This window comes from Tursiops truncatus, chromosome 3 (assembly GCF_011762595.2).
Source record: "Tursiops truncatus isolate mTurTru1 chromosome 3, mTurTru1.mat.Y, whole genome shotgun sequence".
Taxonomy (NCBI): domain Eukaryota; kingdom Metazoa; phylum Chordata; class Mammalia; order Artiodactyla; family Delphinidae; genus Tursiops; species Tursiops truncatus.
This window is the reverse complement of record NC_047036.1, coordinates 91,992,220-92,015,521: the sequence shown is the minus strand read 5'-3', so window position 1 is coordinate 92,015,521 and position 23,302 is coordinate 91,992,220. Positions and strand designations below refer to the sequence as shown.

General features: G+C 41.1%; 1 protein-coding gene and 1 non-coding gene across 8 annotated transcripts in view; one reads left to right on the top strand and one right to left on the bottom strand.

The window, feature by feature from the left end:
- Positions 1–2,181: 2,181 nt before the first annotated feature.
- EPB41L4A (erythrocyte membrane protein band 4.1 like 4A) overlaps positions 2,182–23,302 on the bottom strand; it is a 259,288-nt gene continuing 238,167 nt past the window's right edge. For 4 of the 7 annotated variants that reach the window (XM_019940836.3, XM_073802402.1, XM_019940832.3 and 1 more), the window contains 5 exons: positions 13,034–13,081; positions 12,375–12,443; positions 11,665–11,775; positions 10,502–10,583; positions 2,182–6,397 (listed from right to left, as the gene is read on the bottom strand). In XM_019940836.3, the coding sequence (XP_019796395.1) occupies positions 6,269–6,397; positions 10,502–10,583; positions 11,665–11,775; positions 12,375–12,443; positions 13,034–13,081 (439 nt within the window). In that variant the 3' untranslated portion in view covers positions 2,182–6,268. Of the gene's footprint in view, positions 6,398–7,439; positions 7,486–10,497; positions 10,584–11,664; positions 11,776–12,374; positions 12,444–13,033; positions 13,082–23,302 lie in introns of all 7 variants that reach the window. The other 3 variants (XM_019940833.3, XM_019940835.3, XM_019940834.3) reach the window with 3 other exon arrangements.
- LOC117312017 (small nucleolar RNA SNORA13) lies at positions 2,937–3,071 on the top strand. Its single transcript, XR_004526195.1, has one exon. It is a non-coding gene; the product is annotated as a small nucleolar RNA SNORA13 (small nucleolar RNA).

The window sequence follows — 23,302 nt, the reverse complement described above, 5'->3', positions numbered from 1 at the left end:
GGTGTCACTATGTACAATACAGTGTGAGATAATTCAACAAACCTTCCTTAATTCTTTAAACTAACCTATGTGGTACATAGGTAAAGGTATTATCATGTAAAATAGGAACCCTGGGCTTACAGAGGTGGTCATATACCCAAAAGCACAAGCATCAAAGAGCTGGATCGAAACCTAGGTCTGCTGGCTGCTCAAGCCCAAGGAAATTTCCTCTCCCTGACTTTCCCTAGCAAGAAGGTAAGACTGAAGTTTGTTATAATCCTCAAACGGTACCCTTCAGTGTATTCAAATGACACTCTTTGAGGTGTCATTCCCCTTCCCCAACCTTTCTCTCCCCAGATGTTACAGAGAATTCCTGATGAAGGACTTAGAGTTATTTACCTCCTTATTATCATACACATTTACTTCTGTATGGTCACTGTCCCTATTGTCCCAACAGTGATGTTATCATTGAGGCCAGTCCTTGTGTGATGATCACCGGGCTATGGGCTTGAATTTTCTTTTTCTTTTCTTCTTCCTTCCTTCCTTTCCTTTCTTTCTTTCCTCTTTCTCTCTCTCTTTTTTTCCTTTCTTTCCTCCCTCCCTCTCTGTTTCTTTCCTCCCTCCCTCTTTCTTTTTCTTTCCCTTCCTTCCTTCCTCCCTCCCTCCCTTTCTTCCCCTCCCTCCCTCTCTTTCTTTCTGCAATAAGCTTCAAAGAAACAAAGCAAGGTGCTGGGATGTGGTCTCTCTGGGTGAGTCTCTATAGGACTCACAGGTGCAAGGAGACCCAGGTGCTAACACACAGTCCTAATCACTGCAGTCTTTATCCCTTCAAGGAGTTATGGTTATCAGCAAGAAAGTAATTAACTATCTCTGCTTTCTTTCGGTGGTAATAATCAATTCTAAACTTCCAGCATAAAATCCCAACTCCTTACCACAGGTACAAAGCCCTACATGATTCGCTCCTGCCTGTCTCTTCCGCTGCCTCGGATGCCGCCTTGCGCTCCACACGCGGCTCCAGTCACGCGGGCCAAGGTCTAGCTTCTGAGCACCTGAAAGGTGACTAGTCTGAACTGAAATGTACTGGAAGCATAAAATACACGCTGAGGGCTTCCCTGGTGGCGCAGTGGTTGAGAATCTGCCTGCCAATGCAGGGCACACGGGTTCGAGCCCTGGTCTGGGAAGATCCCACATGCCGCGAAGCAACTAGGCCCGTGAGGCACAACTACTGAGCCTGCGCGTCTGGAGCCTGTGCTCCGCAACGAGAGGCCGCGACAGTGAGAGGCCCGCGCACCGCGATGAAGAGTGGCCCCCCGCTCGCCGCAACTAGAGAAAAGCCCTCGCACAGTAACGAAGACCCAACACAGCCATAAATAAATAAATAAATCTTAAAAAAATAAAATAAAATACACACTGGATTTTCAAAACCTAGTAGGCATATAAGAATGTAAGGTATATCACTAATAATTTTATAGTGACCACATGTTGAAATGGTTATACTTAGAACATGTTGAGTTCCTCTTAATTTAACTTGTTCCTTTTTAATGTGGCATTTCTAAAATTTTAAAATGACATTCGTGGCTCACACGAGATTCCTACCGGACAGCACGGCTCTATCACATTTTCCCCTCCTTTGTTTCCTTGGCCCTTACACTATCTGGACTTAACAGTGTCCACGTTACCTGTTTAGTGTCTTTCTCACCCAACTAGAACGTAAGACAGGAACTCTGCCTCATTCACATCGGATTCTCAGGCATTTAGAACAGCGTGAAGCACAGTTAAGTACTCAATAAATATTTCTGGAATTAATGACCTTACTCTTCCTCAGCTGGAGACGGTGAGCTCTGTCTGTCCTCTCCCAGAACACGAGGTCTCAAGTCTTTTGGGCTACACCCGCAGCTCAGCGCTGACCGTGTGCTCTTGACACCGGGTGGAGGGGTGGTTGGGTATCCACACTGGAAAAACGCGCCTCCCGCGCGGAAAAAGCTTCCCGCCCGACGCCCCCGCGCTCAGCGAACTCGCGCTCCTCAGAACTCTTTTCCCCGGGCAGCCCCGCCCCTCGGCCCATCAATGGGCACTTCGCCCTCCGGCCGCACGGCGGCGTCTCGCCGGGACGCGGCGGCCGATGGTACAGTCCGTCCTCCCCGCGCGCCTCGAGCAGTGGGTCCTTCCAGTCATAGAAAAGCATTGTGGGAAAGCCGCACGTTCTTTCTAACCTCACCTCTCTTTCAGCCTGTACGGCGGCGGAGGTTCGGACGGTCCCGGGCATGTGGCCGCTTGGCCTCCGACGGCTGGGGCGCAGGGCAGGAGCGCGCGGCCGCCCTGAGCCTAGTGAGGCTGGCGCCGCGGCCGGGCCGGGTCCGAGGCTCCCGGTTCCTGAACGCGTGTAGGACAGCGGCCTGGTCTGGCCTCCGCCACGTTGTCGGTGAGACCTCAGAAAGCCCAGAAGCGGCCCCGGGTCTGTGTTCCCATGCCGGGAGATGCGGCGAGGGGGTGAGGGCTTTGGGGTCGATTGGTCATCGACTGTATGTCAGGGAATTTTTAATAGACGCGGGGGTTTCTTGCGTGTGACAGGGAAAGGCCTCACCGTATAACGGCACGTATGCCTACCTTGTCACGGTGGGAAATCAGGTCATCGCAGAAGTGCCATTTCAGATTTAGTTCTTGATAACTGTGTCCTGGTGCAGAACTTGGCGGAAATCGAATGACCATCACCAGCTCTGCAGGCGAGTTTTCATGTTCCTGCAGAACAGATCAGTTGCCTGGAAATTTTAAGGTTTCAGCCATTTGAAAGACGTTAATTTGGTGTTCGTTACCTAGTCGGATGTTGAGTCGTAAAGGAAACTGTAGAGCTGGGCTTAGTTCTTCTCCCAGGTCATCAACACAACAGTTCATCTCAGCCAGCTGTTTTGGGGACCGCAGCTTTGTGCCGCACAGCATTCCTTACGCGGTTTTCTTGCCGCCTTTGTGTTGCCCGTTCACTTTTGGAAACTAGTGGATGAGGTGTCAAAAAAGGCGTAAATCAAACACTTGTGCAGCCTTTTCCTGCCCTAGTATTTGACATCTTTGGTGTAGGAGCTGCACAAGTAACAGTTATACTCCTATATTATGTACACATGTGGTTTTGATTCTGCCAACGTTAAGTGTATGTTTCTCTTAATAGGTTTTAATTTTTGTTCAGGTGAAAGATGGACGCTTGAAGCATAGACTGCTGCTAGCTGACTACTTACTATCTGGGAGCACAAAGATGACCTAAGGTAGGGTGATAGTTTTGAATTAGAAGTTGTCATACAGCAGTTATTTGTGATGTGAATTTTATCTTTCTAGATTGGGGGGCCTTCTCTAGTGGGTGTTAATTAGTTATTAAGGGTTCACTAGTGTTAGTACTGCCGCATCTGTAAACAAATAGTTAACTGCAAATGGGATAGCTTCTTCCCAGTTTGTCATGAAATCTTTACATGATTTTATGTGAATTGTAAAAAACCACTTGCCAGATCTCAGGCATGTTTTATGTTGACATTTAAAGTCCAGAAGTGCATAACTTAATCCAGCGAAGAAGCATGTACTGAAAGTTTTTAAGATGTGGTGCGTGTAAATGTCAAATTGAGTGCCTTATTTTTCTTTTTAGGATGTCCTCGGTGAGGAACTTGACAACTTGATCTTCGAGAGTTGCTTAGAGTATTTACAATTTCCAGGATTGCTAAAAAAAATACTGCTTTTGGATAGTCTATAAATGTACATCTAAAACAGTGGGGCTATAAATAAAATAATTTAATGTGCTTCTTGGAGGTTTGTGTGCTAAGTGATTAACTGCCAGAAAATAGCATTTTTTTACTGAAGGATCATAGGGAGGGTACCTCCCTCTCCCAGCAACTTCAAAATTATGTTAAATCTCAGCTGTTAAGATTAACATTCAGTGATAGCGATCACTGATAGCCTCATGAAATATAGGCTTATGCTAGGCTCCAAGGAGAAACACGTGCTTTCTTGTAGTGCCTCTTGCGTAATGAAGTGAATTAGACTATTTGGTTTCTAGGTCACAGGTGTGCTGTATGTTACTGCATTTTTTTTTTAAGCTAAAAGCAAATCTGCCTTCACTTTGCAGGAAAGAACAAATAGTGTATTCGGGCATTCAAAATATTTATTGAAAGCACTGAACTAGGAGCTGGGAACACAATGGTGCACAAACACAGTTCCTCCCTTTGGAAGCTTACCTTTGTTTAAATGGAGGAAATGTCATCACAATTGAAAACTTCGTGAGACAAATTCCATGTATGATAGGATTTGACCCAGTCAGGGAAACCTGAGAAGGCAGTTAGGACTAAGGGTAGGTAAGTATTTATGCAAGGCAAAGCTGACCCCGTGCCATGTACAGAGGCCTTGAACAAAAAAAATGGGTATGACCATAAGTCCAGATTTCTGACTATTGTAGCTTCTTTCCCTCTAAGTGTCATCATTTAGGTAAGAGTTGAGTGCTTAATGAGGCTTGAAGGTGGCCATTATGGGAGCTCTGGGTGTTACAAAATGAGGCTGAACAGGTAAGAGGCCAGACCACTTAAGGCTCTGTATAAAGCAAGGGAAAATCCATGATGGAAATGCACATTTGCAAGAAAAGAGGTGCTGATGGGCCAACTGGAGGCTACTACCACTGTCTATGCGAGAGATGACCACCTTGGACCAGGGTGGTGGTAAAGTTAAGGAAGAGAGATAGTTTATAGCAGATAGGAGTTAGTAATAAAGGATGTGTCCATAATGACTGCTAGGTGTGTAGTCTTGTACATTTGCAAATCCAGCTGGGGAGCAGCATTTTCAACTAGCTCTATTTGAATTGCCTTAGAAATCTAAGTGACCCCTTGGTACTACACTGGTTTTTAGTCTAAGCTATAGAAATAAACTGTGGGAATAAATGAGATCTACTGGGGTAGTGGAAGAGGGCCTAGATTTGAGATACTCAACTGGAGAGGTAGAACAGCGTGAGCTGCAAAGGATAGTCAAAATGGTAGAAATGGGAAATGCATGAAAGAAACAAAATATTGTAAGGTAGCCTAAAAGTTAACTTGGATTTGGTGACATGAAGGTGATTTTTGAGGTCCACTTTAGTGGACAGATAATCCTTTTTTTTTTTTTTTTTTTTTGTGGTACGCGGGCCTCTCACTGTTGTGGCCTCTCCCGTTGCAGAGCACAGGCTCCGGACGCGCAAGCTCAGCGGCAACGGCTCACGGGCCCAGGCAGGTGGACTCTCGGCAGGTGGACTCTCAACCACTGCGCCACCAGGGAAGCCCCTATCCTTTTAAGAAACTTGGAATGGGAGAAAAAAGTGGTAGCTGGAGAATTTGTTGGTGTGAAATTTGGTTCGCTTACTTTTTTTAGATGGTAGTCTAGCTGAGAGGAAGCGGCTGAATATATTAGTACTGGAGAGAGCAGGGATGAGAAGGCTGAAGGAGATGGGCTTGAGAGGACAGGTAGAGGGAACAGGAGAAAGGGAAGGACTAGGGTTGATGGCAGCCATGGCGAGGCTTGTCTGTTGGGTAAGGAGAAGATGAAAGATGTCCTGCATGAGTATTCCTGTTTTTCCTGTAGACTGCAATCATCTGCAGAGAGGAAACGTCTGAAATAGTATTTGGGGAGAATTAGCCAGGCAGACTGGAAGGGACCATTTCAGGTAGAGGGTCATGAATTTATAAGCTGAGGTCAACTGAAATCCACACATAGCCTTTTTTTTTCTGAAAGCACAAGACAAGGACACTAGAAATTAAAAGCAGCACTTAACAAACTTTTTTTTAACATTTGCAAATAATCGTTGGAACTTAATGCCACAAAATACGGTATTACAAAGAACATGTGAATAAAAATATCTGCAGTGTGAAAGCGATGCTTCAGTCATGCATTTGTGCGCAGGCAGATCCACCCAGAGTTGGGAAGGACCTTTTCATCCCACTTGGTGTGCTACTGCACAGCTAGCCGGCTGCAGTCCAGGATTCCAGAACTTTGAACCGAAGCATCTGGTGTTGGTTGTGGCAGACACAAGATAACTTGGGAGTTTCCAGGAAGGAAAACATGGCATCAAGTGAATAAGTTTTAAAATACTGTCTTTCCAGTTACCAAATAAAAAGGCCCTTAGGCACAAATATACTGTAGTTAAACCTTTAAAAGATGCAACAGACTCCATTATTTTCTTCTGAAGAAACACTTCTGCAGGTCCAAGATACTTGAATAATTATAATTCACAGTTTCAAAGTAAAGGTGGCACACACACCCTTCCCACCCCCCCATCCCTAGCCCTTCACTGGGATTAAGTCTCTATCTTGAGGCGTGAAGCTTGGGTAGTTTTTATTGTTTTTGCTGTGTGTTTTCCAGCCAGATTGCTTGTAGACGTCTGAGATTTTTCTTCAATCAGGCTATCTTTAGACCCGTTTCTTCTCTAGAAAAGAATGCATTTGAAAAATACAGAAAGTAAGATTCAGAGAAGAAACTACAGCCAAATCAATTTTATTAACACAAATACTAAGATTTAAGACATCACGTTGTATTTAGGAAAGGTATGTAATGTCAAAAGCTGTTCAAATATTCCCTTTATTTAAATAGTTATGATAAACAACATGAAGATTATGTTTAAATCTTAAAAAAGTTACTCTGACAGTTACATGCATAACAGATCTTACTCATGAAAACCAGGCATAAATCTCAACCCATTCCCCCAATGAAGTGTTATTTCCATGGTAGTTGCTGCTAACCCAGGCTCTCAGGCCTCCTGCTTTTCCAAGGAGGGGCAGAGAGATGAAGAGCATGGGGAGCTGGGGGTAATTTTTACTTTTCCCTGATTGTATTTTCAGTAGTCACTGAAAGAAACCTGTACAACACAATGCCCTGGGGACCCGCATCACTTGGGGCTAGAGCTCCCTGTTAGCTGCGGTGGCCCCATCCTGGAGAAATGGGAGTGGAGCTGCCAGAGCCTGAGCACCACACCCAGGGCTTCTGGAAGTGGGTCATGTCCTCCCACAGCCACAGGTGGAGGCCCTGAGGATGACACCAAAGTGCCTCCACAGCTCCCTCTTCTGCTTAACAGACCTGCTCTTAGCTCCTTTTAGAGATGGCCCAAGCTGTCAGTAGATCTGGCTAACAAGCGTATTTCCTTCCGCACAAGTACCTGCCCATACATAATGAGCTACGCTCCAGAATTCATTATTTTGAGATTCATTTGGGCTAAAAATAAACTACCCTCTAAGCAGCTGTCTTTCATCTGTTCCTACAGCTGGCTTGATTTGATTTACTCATATTCAGAGAGGCACCGATGGAGCAACAATTCTGCTAAGCATGAGGAGTACAAATCAAGCTAATTTTGGATCGTCCGACGTTATCTGTTTGGGACAGGTTTCTAGGTAACAGGAGAGGGAGGAGGACACCAGAGCATGAGTAAGTCAGGGCAGGGGAATAGAGAGCTAATATATCAGAAGAATCACTACCTTTTAAGTTTGTTGAGGGCTGAACCTATCTCTTCTGCCTGCACACCTTAAAGGAATAAGGAAAATGAATCAAAGTCCCTAATCCACCCCACTTTTACCAGGCTTCTGCATGAAAAAGTAAGGTGAGGTATAGGCAGGCCAGGCCACTAGCAGAAATCTGGCATCATTCTGGAACTTAGGAAATGCAACTTTCCCACTTCCCCATATCATTTGCATCCTTTCTCCACATGGCAACCAGATCAGTTGTTTCCTTTTGGCACTCAGAATAAAATGCAAACAAACTCTTTACCATGGCATCTAAGGCCCTGCATTATCCACCCTCCTTCCCCTTTACTCTGCTCAGACCTCAAACACCCCGGCCCTTTCCAGCCTCAGCTCTTTCTTCTGCTTCCATCAGCCTTCCACAAATACATGGCTGGCTCCTTCTCTACCTGTGAGTTTCAGCTTTACAGGTCACTTTCTGAGACCGTCTTTGCCCTATCTTTCTAAAGTGAGGTCATATGTTCGTTTTCTAACTCAGACCTTTGTTTCTTCATAATACTTACCTAGTTGTTGTTTTCTAAATTGTTTTACCTGTTTATTTTTATGTATTATGTGTCAAGGCCAGGAGTCAGCAAACATTTTCTGCAAAGGGCCAGATTATAGACTACCTTCTGTCTCTATTGCATATTCTTTTTCCCTCCCCACGAGCAACCCTTTAAAAACATAAAAACAATTATTAGCTCCTGGACTGTACAGAAACAGGCTGCAGACTAACTTTAGCCCTTGGGCTGTAGTTTGCTGACTGTCCCAGTGAGTGCCTTGTCACTCCTTAGATGTGCTCATTAGATAGCTGTTGAATTCAAAATCAAAGGTTCCCAGAGACAAGCTTAGAATCAGTGCCACTGATTAAAAGGTGCATGTGAGTTGTTCTTGTATGCAGCACAGTGACGGCTATTCTTTCAACATTTCATGTGTATAATTTAAGTTTTTTGAGATTCCTAAATGATGGTGATTAGAGAGTCTAGAGTAGTTGGAAAAGCAAAAATACATGAAATTCCCATTTGTATTGAAGCCAACTTAAATTTAAGACCCAAAAAAAAGAGCTTTGAAAAGTAACAGTGCTTATTAATCTTCCCAGCAACTTTAAGAGGTAGGTTATTATCTACATTGCAAAGAAATTTAGTCTTAGAAGTTAAACAATGTTCAGAGTCACACAAGTGGCGTGTGGAGACAAGGAGACACTAATGCAGGTCCTATCTGAATGTGAAGCCTCAACTAATCATGAATGTAATTTTTTTAAAGTGCTATTGACTTGAAACAAATTGTTTGGATAAACTATTAGCTCTCCCCGATTTATCTAATCAAAAATTACACAGATTTTAGTGGAAGTTGTGGTTAACCACTCAGATCTCCATTCCAGACTGAGGCATTCATTCCCCAGCAGCTTGGAGTGTTGGCTGCCATACAGCTCAAAGCTGAGCCCCTGGGACTTCCCTGGTGGCACAGTGGTTAAGAATCCACCTGCCAATGCAGGGGACATGGGTTCAAGCCCTGGTCTGGGAAGATGCCACATGCCACGGAGCAACTAAGCCCATGTGCCACAACCTCTGAGCCTGCACTCTAGAGCCCACGAGCCACAACTACTGAAGCCCGCGTGCCTAGAGCCCATGCTCCACAACAAGAGAAACCATGGCAGTGAGAAGCCCGCACACCGCAATGAAGAGTAGCCCCTGCTTACCGCAACTAGAGAAAGCTCGCGCACAGCAACAAAGACCCAATGCAGCCAAAAATAAATAAATAAATATTTAAAAAAACCCAAAACTGAGCCCCTCCCCAGGAACAGCCCTGCGCTAAAGAGAGCCACCTTGTTCCAGGTTATGCCCCCTCCCAGGGGCACCCTTTACCCAGTCACTTGCTACATGGTGAGTGTTTAAGGCCCAGCCCCCTTGTCTCCAAGTGGGATGAATCAGAAGAGCCATCTCAGCTCCAGAGCTCCCCATGGGATCATCTGATGCCTTTATTGGGACTATACCACTCAGTTCAACTCTTGCCTATCTCCTAAGAGCACTTTGCAGTATACCTCCTCCATGCAAACCTCCATTGCAGAATCTCTTCCTAGGGAACCTAACCTAAATTAGCACGGGCTTTTTCTGTCCTTGCTCAAGTCACTGACAAAAATGAGTGAAGATAAGCACAGGGCAGTATATGATGGATATGCTGGAGTCAGGGTTCTTAGGTTGTCCATGAACTTCCTGAATTATATGCTTATGTGCATTAAATATGTGCTTACATGCATTTTTATGGGGAAGAGACAGTAGCTATAATTGCCTTTCAAAGGGATCCACAATCCAAACAATCCACTGCAAACAACAGGCTGATACTGATCCATTATAAACATCAAGTTTGTTTCTGGAGTAATGATTTAAACAGATATAAATCCATCCAACAACCTTACACAGCCTCCATGTTTTTCTATCGCATTAAAAAAAAATACAATGAGAGATGATGTCAAACACCTTGCTGAAATGTCTGCTACAGTGCTCCCCTGATAACAGCTATCTAATTCAGCTGAGTGTTACATTGATTTTGTTAAGGCAGCTAGATGCTTTGCCATGTCCTTGAATTCCATTTTGACCACATTTTCTAAACATTTCCAGAAGAAACGTAATTCTCTTTGATGAAGAAGACAGAAATAAAATAGGACTTGAGTAATTCTCTGTCTGCCATCAGTTAACGATCGAACATGGGCCCCCTCTGAGTCTACCACTTTATCCCTGTTTCTCTGGCTCAAAAAATAATCTAGACATACTTTTTAAAATTAGTGAAGCCCATTGTTTCTTTATTCTGGCTCCAAACAATCTTACGATCTTTGTTATCATTGGCTTTGCCCCAAGCCTCAGATCATTTTAGACCTTACACTACCTCTAGCTCGCACCGCTAATGTAACTCTTCCCAGGTTGTGCCTTGTCTTGAACACACACCCTTTCTTCCTTCTCCTTCCATGTTTTGTACATGTTTTTTTTTAAACACAGAATCTTGTCATCAGTACACCACCTTCTTAAAACTTGATTATTACCTACTTGATGAACTGTGGAGCCACCAGAACCCTGAGCATCTGAAGATCGGGTCACAGGAAGTGGAGGTACAAGATCCGTTTTTGAACTGCAGAGAGTCAGTTTTAGAATTAATGACTGAGGCAGTACCTAGAATCACAATCTGAGGTGGAAAAGGGCTGTAGCAAAGTAAGCATGTTTTACATATCTTTGTCTTCCTTACACTGCCTACCACAGTGCTTTACACAGATAGGCATTTAATAAATGTTTTTGAATTCAACGGGTTAAGTAACTTGCCCAAAATCACAGCAAATAAATAGAAGAACCAAGAATATAACATAGGTATGGTTCCCATGTGCTTTTCTTACTGTGATATGTTGTATAAATGGATTTTTGATTTGTTTCTAGAGAAACACTTATTGGCCATTTATTCTTTTTTTATAAATCTATGGAGCTATAGACAGCAATGGCCTATATTTTACAAGCAAAACAAAACAAAAAAAACCCAGCCTATATCTCTCTCCAACGGGCTAGCCTATCTCCCAATTTGTTAATGTTTATCAAAGTTTTAAGCCTTAATTCAGAGTTTAATGGCTGACACTCCTATCCAGCAATACCAAGTACATGAATTTCCATGACTACAGTACTTTTACAAATGGATGCATAGTTATTTCATTAACACATTCATTTAACATACAGTACCTATCATGTCAAGCTGAGATATGGCCACTTTCCTCGAAAGAGAAACTAAATAACACAAAGAAACAAACTACTGTAATATATAACATTTGCTGTGGTAAAAGAAGACAAAATGCCATCAGTTCCAAAAGAAACTCTTATGCCAACTTCTCTCAAATACGGATGCATTTATTATTCAAAATAGAACAGCTCATGCATTTTCTTTTTCTTCTGAAAGCTTCAGTGCATAGCCTGGAAGGGCCATAATTCAGCCTAAGTATAGTCTAGGTCTGTGCTATCCAGTACGGCAGCCACTAGCCACACATGGCTGCTTAAGTTTAAATTAATGAAAATTAATAATATTAGATTTTTAGTTTCTAGGTCACACTAGCCACATTTCAAACACCCCATAGCCACAGACATAGAATACTTCCATCACTGCAGAAAGTTCTATTGTCCTGTGCTGTTCTGGAGCCGTGAGGGTGATGATGTACTCACACTTGCCTACTTACTTCACTTCTGAGAGAACGGATCGCTCTCCATCTGAACACTGGGACCTGCGATACTGGCGGTAACTTCGAGGTGAATGAGAATGCCGGATGCGGACTGGGTCACCTTGAGTCCTAAACAAGACACCAAAAACCGTGGAGACAAACACAGCAGAAGTCAGAACAGGATAATTTGGAGGTTTTCCTTAATATTGAAACTGCAAAGCAATAATAACTTTGAGAGTTTTAAAAAGAACTTGATTCCTCTAAGCTTGGAAAGCCTAAGTGGCTTCAATCTCACAAGTTAACAAAAGAAAACTGCCTCCATCATACATGAAAATAAAACTTTATAGTACAGTTGACCCTTGATCAATACTGGGTTAGGGATACCAACCCTGAGCGAAGTTGAAAATCCCCATATAACTTTACAGTCTGCCCTCCATGACTGAATCCCTCCATGGATTCAGCCAGCCAGGATCCTTATTTAGTGTAAAAAATCCCAGTATAAGTGGACCACCTACAAACAGGCAGTTAATAAGAGAGAGAGTGACTGCAGTACAGAATGAATAATTAGCTTTAATACCCTCTTTTCTACTTCTTCCTCTATAGTTATTTTTAATTTTAGTTAAAATGTAAAGACAAAGCACTGAATGGAACACCACTGAAGAGTAAGAATGGATTACTCATTTACAAATATTAATAAAACTTTTTAAAAAAGATTTTCAAAGACATACTCTATTTTAGTGTATGGAATCTCTTTTAATTGTTCTTCTGACAGTCCAGATGGATCCACAAGTTCCTTTCTAGAAGGGAATGAGCATGAGAATTAACGTTTTGATACTGGTATAAATACTAACACCTTTCACAACTGGCTGGTGAGTTTCCCCCTTTCTAATCTTGTTGCAAAACACGGTGTTAATAAAACTAACAGAGTATAAGCCAGGAACGAAGATTTTAAAACTAGGATGTATTTCAGGAAAAAAATGGGAGGAAAACCTTTTCTATAGCTCTTCTACCTTCTTCCAGTTTTTCTATATCCAGAATGTAGACGACTCTCCAGCCACCTCCATTTCCCTACAAAAGATCTGCTTCTCTCCCCTGTAGCAGGTGCCTTTTTTTCTTACAAATTTCTTTTCCTTGATACTTATTTATACAATATTGGCCTGTCTGAGGTTCATTTACAGGCGAGGCTAACTGGCCTCAGGAGAGGAGATGTCAGGGCTGCCTGCAGAGGTCTGCTGGTGTGGTAAGGCACCACCACTGAGTGCCAGGCTCCACAGAATGACGGCAGTGAAGGCCACCTGACGGGCTTCAGCCCGAGGCTGCCTCTTGGTGTCAGTGGTCTTCCTTGTAAATGCCTTCAAACCACATGGGTTTTAAAAACAGTACTCACTGAATATGCTTCCATAACTCTTCTTTTGCTTGAATATCGGGACTTCTCCTATAAATAGTAAAAACAACACTCATCTCTGCAAACATGCTTCATCTAACAATCTAATCTCTAACTTTAGAAGAGCTACAACATTAACAGTTTCCAGACTGTGAAGTTCTTATTTGCCCGCTGACACCAGACAAGGAAAGACTGGACAGGGAGGGCTAATGTGGGATGGTTAGTACAAAGATACCAGACAATTTATCTGCTAGCCCACTAAAAAAAAAAAAATCACATAAAAATCAGCCATAACCAGGGCTTCATTTAATGAAAGAGCTTAGAACTACAGGGGCAAATCTACACACCCTCCAGTGGTGGTTTTACAATGAAGAATGATCTGAGGCTTCTGTTTCTGGTCCTGCTAATTACTTCTAAAAAAGGCAAAAGAATTCATCCTGATTCTATTAATATGAACGAGTCCCAACGTGATCTGTGATTACCTAGTGGAAGCAGCCCCGCAAGGGCAAAGAAAATGGTGGGACAGCCAGAATGGCAGACTGTGCGCCACTGACCCACTGTCCTTTCTTGTTGCATCTGATGTTGCATTTCCGGGCCACGGCGTGGGCCCACAAAGCTGGAACCTATCTGTGGCCTGTGCTGCCACCCCCCACATGCCCTTCTCCATCCTATATACAGAGCCCACAGATCTCTTCTGCTCCAGGAACTACTTGAATAGAAACCGTACCACTACTTTTAATTTCCTAGAATGAGAAATTCAAAGCCAGCATTCAGGTGTTCACACTCCCCATAATAGCAAGGAGAACTGGAAATCTATGATCACAGCACTTGTTGCCACAGAATGATTTTTTTTTTCCTAGTGAGAAAATAAGCTTTCGTCAGTCCTTTCAAGAGAACCAAGGTCTAATAAAGGCGCCAAGAAAAAACCCAAACCCTAACAATTAAAATGCCTGGAGCTAAACAAAGCCACTGATGTTCTGTCCTGTGGAATTTTACATTCATAATCTGTATCAGCATTTCTGGGCTCAATATTACTTTCAGCATATGATATTATCATTGATTTTGTTTTTCTCAGTTAATAAGGGCATTACTGAAGCATTCTGGTAGGGCTTTCTGAGCTCACAGAATACAATAAATTACTTTCTGGCAATTGAATTGACTAAGTGGCTTTTCCTTTGTGGAGAAAAAAAAAATCTGTAAAGACCTTTTAATCAACTCAAAAGGAGTCAAACACAGAAGATAAGGGGAAGGAGGACTTCCCTGGTGGCGCAGTGGTTAAGAATCCACCTGCCAATGCAGGGGACACGGGTTCGAGCCCCAGTCCGGGAAGATCCCACATGCTGCGGAGCAACTAAGCCCGTGCGCCACAACTACTAAGCCTGTGCTCTAGAGCCCGCGAGCCACAACCACTGAAGCCCGCGCGCCACAACTACTGAAGCCTGTGCACCAAGAGCCCGTGCTCCGCAACGAGAAGCCACCGCAATGAGAAGCCCACACACCACAACAAAGAGTAACCCCCGCTCGCTGCAACCAGAGAAAGCCACGCGCAGCAACGAAGACCCAACACAGCCAAATATAAATTAATTAATTAAAAAAAAATTTTTTTTTAAAGAAGATAAGGGGGAGGAGATGAAGCCTTGGTCTCAGACATATAAAATATGGTATTGTTAAAGGTAGAGTTCGTTATAAAGAATAAAATTGTATGCTTAAAAAACTTAAATGCTTCTTTGGAAGGATTTCCGATATGGGATCTGCCTTTCCTACATTTGGCTGGTCTGATTCACTAGACAATAGACAATACATTCAATGATACTTCCAGAGAAGGTGCTAATATTAAAAGCACTAAGCTATTATTCTGTTTCCAGAGAGAGATGGTTCCATTGTAATTATACATCAGCATCTGATTCTTACAGAAAGTCACCCAATAATCCATAGTATTATATAATATCTAGGTTAGGAAGCTACTCTGCTGGGAATCATTCTTATTTCAGGAAGGTGCAGTAGTGAGGCTATCTTCAAGTTAGAGCAGGGTGTCTCAACCTCAGCACTACTGACATTTTGGGTCAGATAATTCTTAGTTGCCGGGGGCTGTCCTGTGCACTGTAGGATGATTAGTAGCACCCACAGCCTTGACCCCTAGATGCAGTAACATCTTCCCAGTGGGACGACCAAAAATGATGCTGGACATTGCCAAATGTCCCTGCCCCAGATTTGAAACCACTGGTCAAAGGTATGATGAGGCAGTAAAACAGCTAAGGTTTCGTGAAGGAACAAAGAGGCCAAGTTATTGTAAAGATCCAGTATGTGGCTACTGAATAGTGTTGGAGAGAATGACACTGAGGCAGGAACTAAATCTTAAAAGAATGAAGGAATAATCTGATGGCATGAGACTCAAAGCTAAGTGCTTTGAGGGAGGAGGGGAGGAGAATGAGAAAAAGCAATGAGGGGCAAGGAGGACACGCCCCCCAAGGCCACCACACCAGGCCTAGTCGTGGTGAAAGATGATGAATATGAGCAACATACAAAAAACTGATAACAATAGATATTTCTGAGTGTTGGAATTGCAAGTAATTTTTTATTTTCTTATTTATACTTCCCTATCGTGTCTGACTTTTTTTTTTTTTTTTTGCGGTATGCGGGCCTCTCACTGCTGTGGCCTCTCCCGTTGCGGAGCACAGGCTCCGGACGTGCAGGCCCAGCAGCCATGGCTCACGGGCCCAGCCACTCCGCGGCATGTGGGATCCTCCCGGACCCGTGTCCCCTGCATCGGCAGGCGGACTCTCAACCATTGCACCACCAGGGAAGCCCTGATGTTTTTCTTTTAGCCAAGAGAATTTCTTACGTTAATTATCAGAAAAGAAAAAAAAAAAAGGTATTTTCATGTTTTAAAAAGCTACTATGGGGGGGAGGGATAAATTAAGAGTTTGAGATTAACATATACATACTACTATATGTAAAAAAGATAAACAACAAGGACCTACTGTACAGCACAGGAAACTATATTCAACATCTTGTAATAACCTATAAGGGAAAAGAATCTGAAAAAGCATATGTACAACTGAATCACTTTGCTGTACACCTGAAACTAACACAACATTGTAAATCAACTATACGTCAATTTTTTTAAAAAAGTTATTAATGCTGCAATTCCACAAGAAATGCCTTTCATTCCCATCTCAGAAAAATTAGCAGAAATGTTACCTTAAAAGAAGATCAGTCCTTCTAGCCATAAATATTGGTCTTAAAAAATTCAGGAATTTAGTGTATATGTTTAAATTCTACAGCAACATAATAGTCATATATTTAACCAAACTGCGTTCTGAAATGCCAGCAGTTTCAAACAGCTTTAAGACAAGGAAAAGTCCCAAGGCTATAAAAAAAAAAAAAAAAAACGCTAATCTCCAACTGCTAGACTACCTGTGATTTAATAAATTTAAACACAGGCTACATGCTAATGAGAACTATATCATTTTTATTCTGACAACTGCACAAATTTCATCAGTAATTTAGGATGATTTCATTAGGTGCAGCTCAACATCATTTTGTGGATTCAGGAAGCTGTGGAATTTTAACAGCCATTTTTCTTAATTAAAAGGCTTAATTATGTAGGTGTTTTACTTGAACTCTCCAAATAAATTCCTAAGGAAATAAAACCATGAGTTGTCCATAGGTACAATGTATATATAAAATATACATGCAGTCCAGTATTAGTCCAATATCTTTCAAAAGTATCCCTCATACACACCTTATACCAATAACTCAAATTAATATTCACCTTTCAGAGAAATTTCTTTGATGAGACATCATTTAGAAATAATTTTTCTTCTTCCTTATAGTCTTCTTCTGCATCCTCCAAATACTCTAATTATATTACCTAGAAAATATTACACTATAATATATGGCATATATTATATATATAGTGTATATATAATATATGGCATATATTATATATAGTGTATATATAATATATGCCATATATTATATAGTACAGCATATAACATAGGCTATATATTATAGTATAGTAGATAATATACTACATTTTGTGTATTATACTGAAAATAAAATAATAAGTATGACAGCATTTGACTTATTATTTTTGTGATCTTATACTGACCACTGCCATAGAAGGAAATTTAGAGCTGAAAATGTGTTACTAAGAAAACTAAGTTTACAAAACATCTTTATTTAAAGAATTCAAAGCACTTAACATATATCTCAGAATAGATATGATTAGATGTCTTAATCTTCCCCTCCTTCCCTCTCCCCCTCTCAGAATTAAAGAAAGATTAGAAAGCCAATTAGATTAGAAAGTCACAGAGCACAGAAACCTAGCTGCTGAATATCGCTCAGGAGTCACTTCCAGGGACTTCACGCTAAATCTTTATCTAAGGCCCAGACTTCTGTTCTGTGTTTAACTGGGAACATCCTTCTACCCTGACCACCTCATCTTCCACAGTAGCATTTTTCAATAGAAGTAGTAAGACATTATTACCACCAGGGGGAGCCTGAGCCTTCATGCACAGCTTGAACCTATGAGAACTTAACTGTTTCCGCTTTGATGCCTCCTCCAAATACCCCAGTGAGTAAAAATTCATCCATGTAGAAAAGAAGTTTCATCTAAGTTTCCTAATGATAAGAAAACGTTAATGGCAATGCAACTGAAAGATAAACTGGATAAAACCATACTTCTCACATTTTTCTAGATGATATCCAATCATATTTCAGTTTAATGTGTTTTAGGAGAGAAGATTTTGTATTTTATACTACTGTATGTCTCTGGCATTTAATAATAAACACAAGTTTCTAGTTTATCACTGGAGATTTAAAAAACAATCAGTGAATCATGTATGAATGATGTATCATAACATTCATCCTCAGTGGATACCTCTACATGGGCAATTTACAGACACTGTAGTAGGAATTCAAGAATATGGAAGTAACTGAGATATGTGGTTTACTATATATCTGAAATGCTACATATACTCATAAATATATCTGAAGAACAATTTTAATTACTTTCTTCAGATGGTGCTCTAACCATGTTTTAACTTAAAAAAAAAAAAAAGCTGTAGTGATTCCTAAATTCTCAAATTCTAATTTTCATGTGAGTTGGGCCCCACCCGACTCTCTTCACTTCTCAGCTCTTCCTCATTTCAAGGGAAAAAAAATCAAGTACCTTGTTTATACAGATAAACTGAGACCTGGAGAACTTACTAATTACAGTAACTGCAATTAAGTATTTACGCTGTCACTTGAAGTATGTGATCGGACTTAATAATGTTCAGCAAAATCTCATGAGGATGGTATCATGTGTGTTGTAGACACGACACTAGAAGTTTGTGGAGATTAGGTAATAAGCTAACACTCGGAGACGCAGAAGGCAGACAGAGGTCTGTCTGACGATAGCACCCAGCAGATATTTTCTTAATTGTCAACAAACCTCGGGTTTTTAATGTCATAGCTCAAATAAAAGGCAGAGCCCAGTTTGTCCTAAATAAAGTAATCCATCATCTTGTAGAATTTGAACACTTTTATCCAGTTGCCTACCTGACATTTCCATTTGATCACCCACTTGGTTTTTCAAACCTAATGGAACAGAAATCTTGTCACTTCCCACACATCCCCAAACCACCTCACTCCATCTCATGGATGGAGTGGGTAAAAAGGCATGTCTATCCACTTAATCCATCAACTCAAAATTCATCCACAGTATCTCCCACACTATGAACCTGTTGGCTCTCCTTCCAAAATGTGTGTTCATCCACTTCTCTTCAATTCCACCACCACCTTGCACCTGGACCACCAAAATATTTTTAAATTGCTCTTCCTGCTTCCTTGTCTTTCTCAATCTGCTTTTTACTCAGCAGCCAGAGCAACTTCTGAATGAACTACTCTTAAAACAGATTTTTTTGTTAACTGTACTTTGGCCATATCAGCTATATAGTTAAGCAATCAAGTTCAGTTACAACGTCATCCCACAAACATTTACTAAGTCTTTTCACGGTTTGCTTTAAAACTAAATTCCAGAAAGGTACACATCAAACTCTTAATGGGGTTCTCTCATACAACTGCATTGTTCTGAAATAACCCTCTGTCTGATCTGATATTTTTATCATGAAGGTAAGATTTAAAAGAAAGTTTAAATAAGATTTTAAATTCAAAGTATCATTAGGCTCTTTTCTGATTTCAGTTGATCCGATAGAAGCAATATCCAATTCAAAGATATTACTCTACCTCAAAAGAATATTCTTTTTTGTTTGTTTGTTTGTTGTGCGGTACGCGGGCCTCTCACTGCTGTGGCCACTCCCGTTGTGGAGCACAGGCTCCAGACGCGCAGGCCCAGCGGCCATGGCTCACGGGCCCAGCCGCTCCGCGGGCATGTGGGATCTTCCCAGACCGGGGCACGAACCCGTGTCCCCTGCATCGGCAGGCGGACTCTCAACCACTGCGCCACCAGGGAAGCCCCAAAAGAATATTCTTGAACTTCCACTTCTGGTCCAATGGAGTAACTGGTATCAGACAAACCCTCCCTTCCCATCCTCAAAAACTATAAAACAAAATATACAAAGCAGCTGTTTGTCAGACATTGGGCAACAGATACCATAAGCCTGTGATCTTTGAGAGAAGGGAAACACAAGGTTAACCACCCCCCCACACCCCCCCACACACCAACTTGCTCAAGTTTTCTGCCTGCTGGCACTTTCCCAATGTGGTACAAGGAGGTGAAACTCAAGAAGCAACAGATTCACAGGGATGAGGAGGTAGAAATCAAACTTTGAGGCTAAAATTTACAGTGCAGGATAAAAGAAAAAAGTGGGACTCGAGAAGTCTGCATGGGGTTTTCCTTAAGAGGTTGGCTGAGAACATTAACTACATTTAATCTATACATAAGCTGGGTGGCACTCTGAGGCCACTGCAAGGCTGAGAGCTGTGTGAAGTGGTAGCAGACAAGGCTCTGTTGCAGTCACAGTGGAGAAGCCACATGCTGAGCACTCTGTGCATTCAACTAAGACTCCAGAAAGGCCAGGCCTTAAGAATAAGGACCAAGACTCAAGTAAAGAACATACCCTAGGCTAAGGACAAAATCTAGAAAGTCCCATCCTATCAAAGCATGAAAAATAAGATCAAGAGGATCCAACAGTAATTCAGTTGCCTTCCAGAACAAAATTTGATACTCTTTAAAGGAAGACAACATAATCCAGACCTCCTACAACATATCCTCTAAAATTTCCAGCATGCAATAAAAAATTATTATACATGCAGAGAGGCAGAAAAATATAGTCATAATCTAGGAAAGAAAAAAAATGTAAGTAGTCAATAGAAATAGATTTTGAAAGACCCAGATATGGGAATTTACCAAGGGCTTTAAAACATCTTTTTTTTTGGGGGGGGGGGGGGTGGGGGCACTGTGAGGCTTGTGGGATTTTAGTTCCCTGACCAGGGATCAAACCCAGGCCCTCGGCGGTGAGAGCTCAGAGTCCTAACCACTGGACTGCCAGGGAATCCCCCCTAAAACATCTTGTATAAATATATACAACAACTTAAAGGAAAATAGGAACATAATCAATGAATAGATGGGAAATCTCAGCAGAGAAATGGAAAGTATAAAAATAACAAAACTGAAATTCTAAAACAGGGAAGTACAAAGTTCACTGAATGAGTTTAATAGCAAACTGGACTATGAGGGTAGGAGGAAGGGTTGATGAAGTTGAAAACAGGTTAATAGAAATTACCATGATTGAAAAAAGGGAGAAAAATTTGAAACATGAACAGAACCTCAGTTGCTTATGGGACAATATCAAATGGTCTAACATACATACAACTGGATACCCAAAAGGAAAAAGAGAATGAGTCAGAAAAAAGAATTTGAAAAATAATGGCCAAAAATTTCCCCAATTTGGTGAAAAATACCAAATTACAGAAGAAGATGATAGATACAGTTGACCCTTGAACAACATGGGTTCGAACTGCTCGGCTCCACTTATACACAGATTTTTTTCAATAGTAAATACTACAGTACCTATACAGTCCAAAGGTGGTTGAATCCATGGATGTGGAATTGTGGATAAAGGGGAACTACGTATACCAAGGGCCGACTATAAGTTATACATGAATTTTCGAGGGCATGGGAGGGCTGGTGCCCCTAACCCTTGTGTTGTTCAAGGTTCAACTGTATAAAGAAAACCACACTTAGCCACACCATAATCAAAGAGCTACAAAGCTAAAGATAAAGAAAAAAAGTCATAAAAGTAGCTAGTGAAAAAAAGAAAAATTCCATACAGTGTTTACAGAATGAAGGCTAACTTACCACAAATGACAGAGATCAGAAGACAACAGACAATCTCTTTAAGGTGTGAAAGGAAAAACCATCAACCCCAAATTTGATAGATAGTGAAATATCTGTCACAAGTAAGAGTAGAATAAAAACATTTTCATATAAAATAAAACAGACAATTTATCAACTACAGACCTGTATTACAAAAAATGCTAAAGGAAGGAAAATGGAACGTTGGATCTAGAGAAAGGAACAGAACAGACAGGTAACAGTAAACTGGGTAACTATTCATTTTCTATTGCCACTGTAACAAACTGCCATAAATTTAGTGGCTTAAAACAATACAAATATATTATCTTTGGGGCTTTAGGAGAACATCCATTTCCTTGCCTCTTCCAGCTTTCAGAGGCTGCCCACATTCTTGGTTGATGACCCCTTCCTTCCTCCATCTTCAAATCCAGCAACAGCAGGTTAAGCTGTTCTCAAATTGAATTACTCTGACTTCCTCTTCTGTCCCTTTTTCCACTTTTAAGAACCCTTGTTGTTACTTGGGTCCACTTGGATAATTCAGGATAATCTCCTTGGCAGAAGGTCAACTGATTAACAAACTTAATTCCATCTGCAACCTTAATTCCCCTTCGCCATCTAACATAAAATTTCACAAGTTATGGAGATCAAGACATCGACATATCTAGGGGACATTTTCTGCCTACCACATTAACTATAAAATTTTGTTCCTCTTTTCCTGATTTCTTTTAAAAACAATGTACTGTTGAAGCAAAGATGGTAACATTGCAATGTGGGGCTACTAACATGCAAAAATCAAATATAGGACAATAGCACAAGAACAAAGAGGGGATAATTGGAACTATATTTTTCTAAGATTTCTAAGTTTTAATAAAATTTTATATTAATCCTAAACAGACTGTGATAAATTAGGAACCATACTGTAAGTCATAAAGAAACCACTAAATAAAATAATAATAAAAAGTAGTATAGGTAAGATGTCAATATAAAAAGTAAAATAGAATACCAAAAAATATTCAGTTAACACAAAGTACAATAGAAAAGGAGGAACAAACTAACAAAAAATAGATTCAGTAAACAGGAAGAAAGAGTAAGATGGCAGACTTAAACCCCAAAATATTAATAATTACATAACCCATAAGCATCCTAAACATTCAATTTAAAAGTTAGAGATGGTCAGACTAGATTAAAAAAAAAAAAAAAAAAAAGACCAGGGCTTCCCTGGTGGTGCAGTAGTTGAGAGTCCACCTGCCGATGCAGGGCACACGGGTTCATGCCCCAGTCCGGGAAGATCCCACATGCTGCGGAGCAGCTGGGCCCGTAAGCCATGGCCGCTGAGCCTGCGTGTCCGGAGCCTGTGCTCCACAACGGGAGAGGCCACAACAGTGAGAGGCCCGCGTACCGTTAAAAAAAAAAAAAAAAAAAAAAGATCAAATACTGCTGTCTACAAGAGATCAAGAGATGAGCTTAAAGTATTAAAACATATATACCATGCAAAAAGTGAGCATGAAAAAGGTGTAACGGTTATATAAATACATACACATACACACACACACACACACACACACACACACACACACGAGTATGTGGGTATAGTGGACATAGAGAAAAGAGTATTATTATAAAGAGGACATTTCATAATGATAAAAAGAAAGAGAACAAGCCAAGGATGTCTGCTTTCTTAACACTTCGACTCAACATTGTAATTCAACACTATTCTGGAAAATCTAGCCAGTACATTTAGGAAAGAAATAGAAGTAAAAGGCAAAAGATTAGTAATAAAGGAAAGCTGTCTCCATTCACAGACAAAATGATTGCAAAGGTAGAAAATCCTAAGAAAAAAAATTTTTTAAAGGCTTCCAAGGCTAAAAAGTCAATTTAACAAGGTTACAGGATGGCAAGATAAAATATCAATATTAAAAAAATAATTTGTTTCTATATACTAACAAACAATTTGAAAATAATATTTT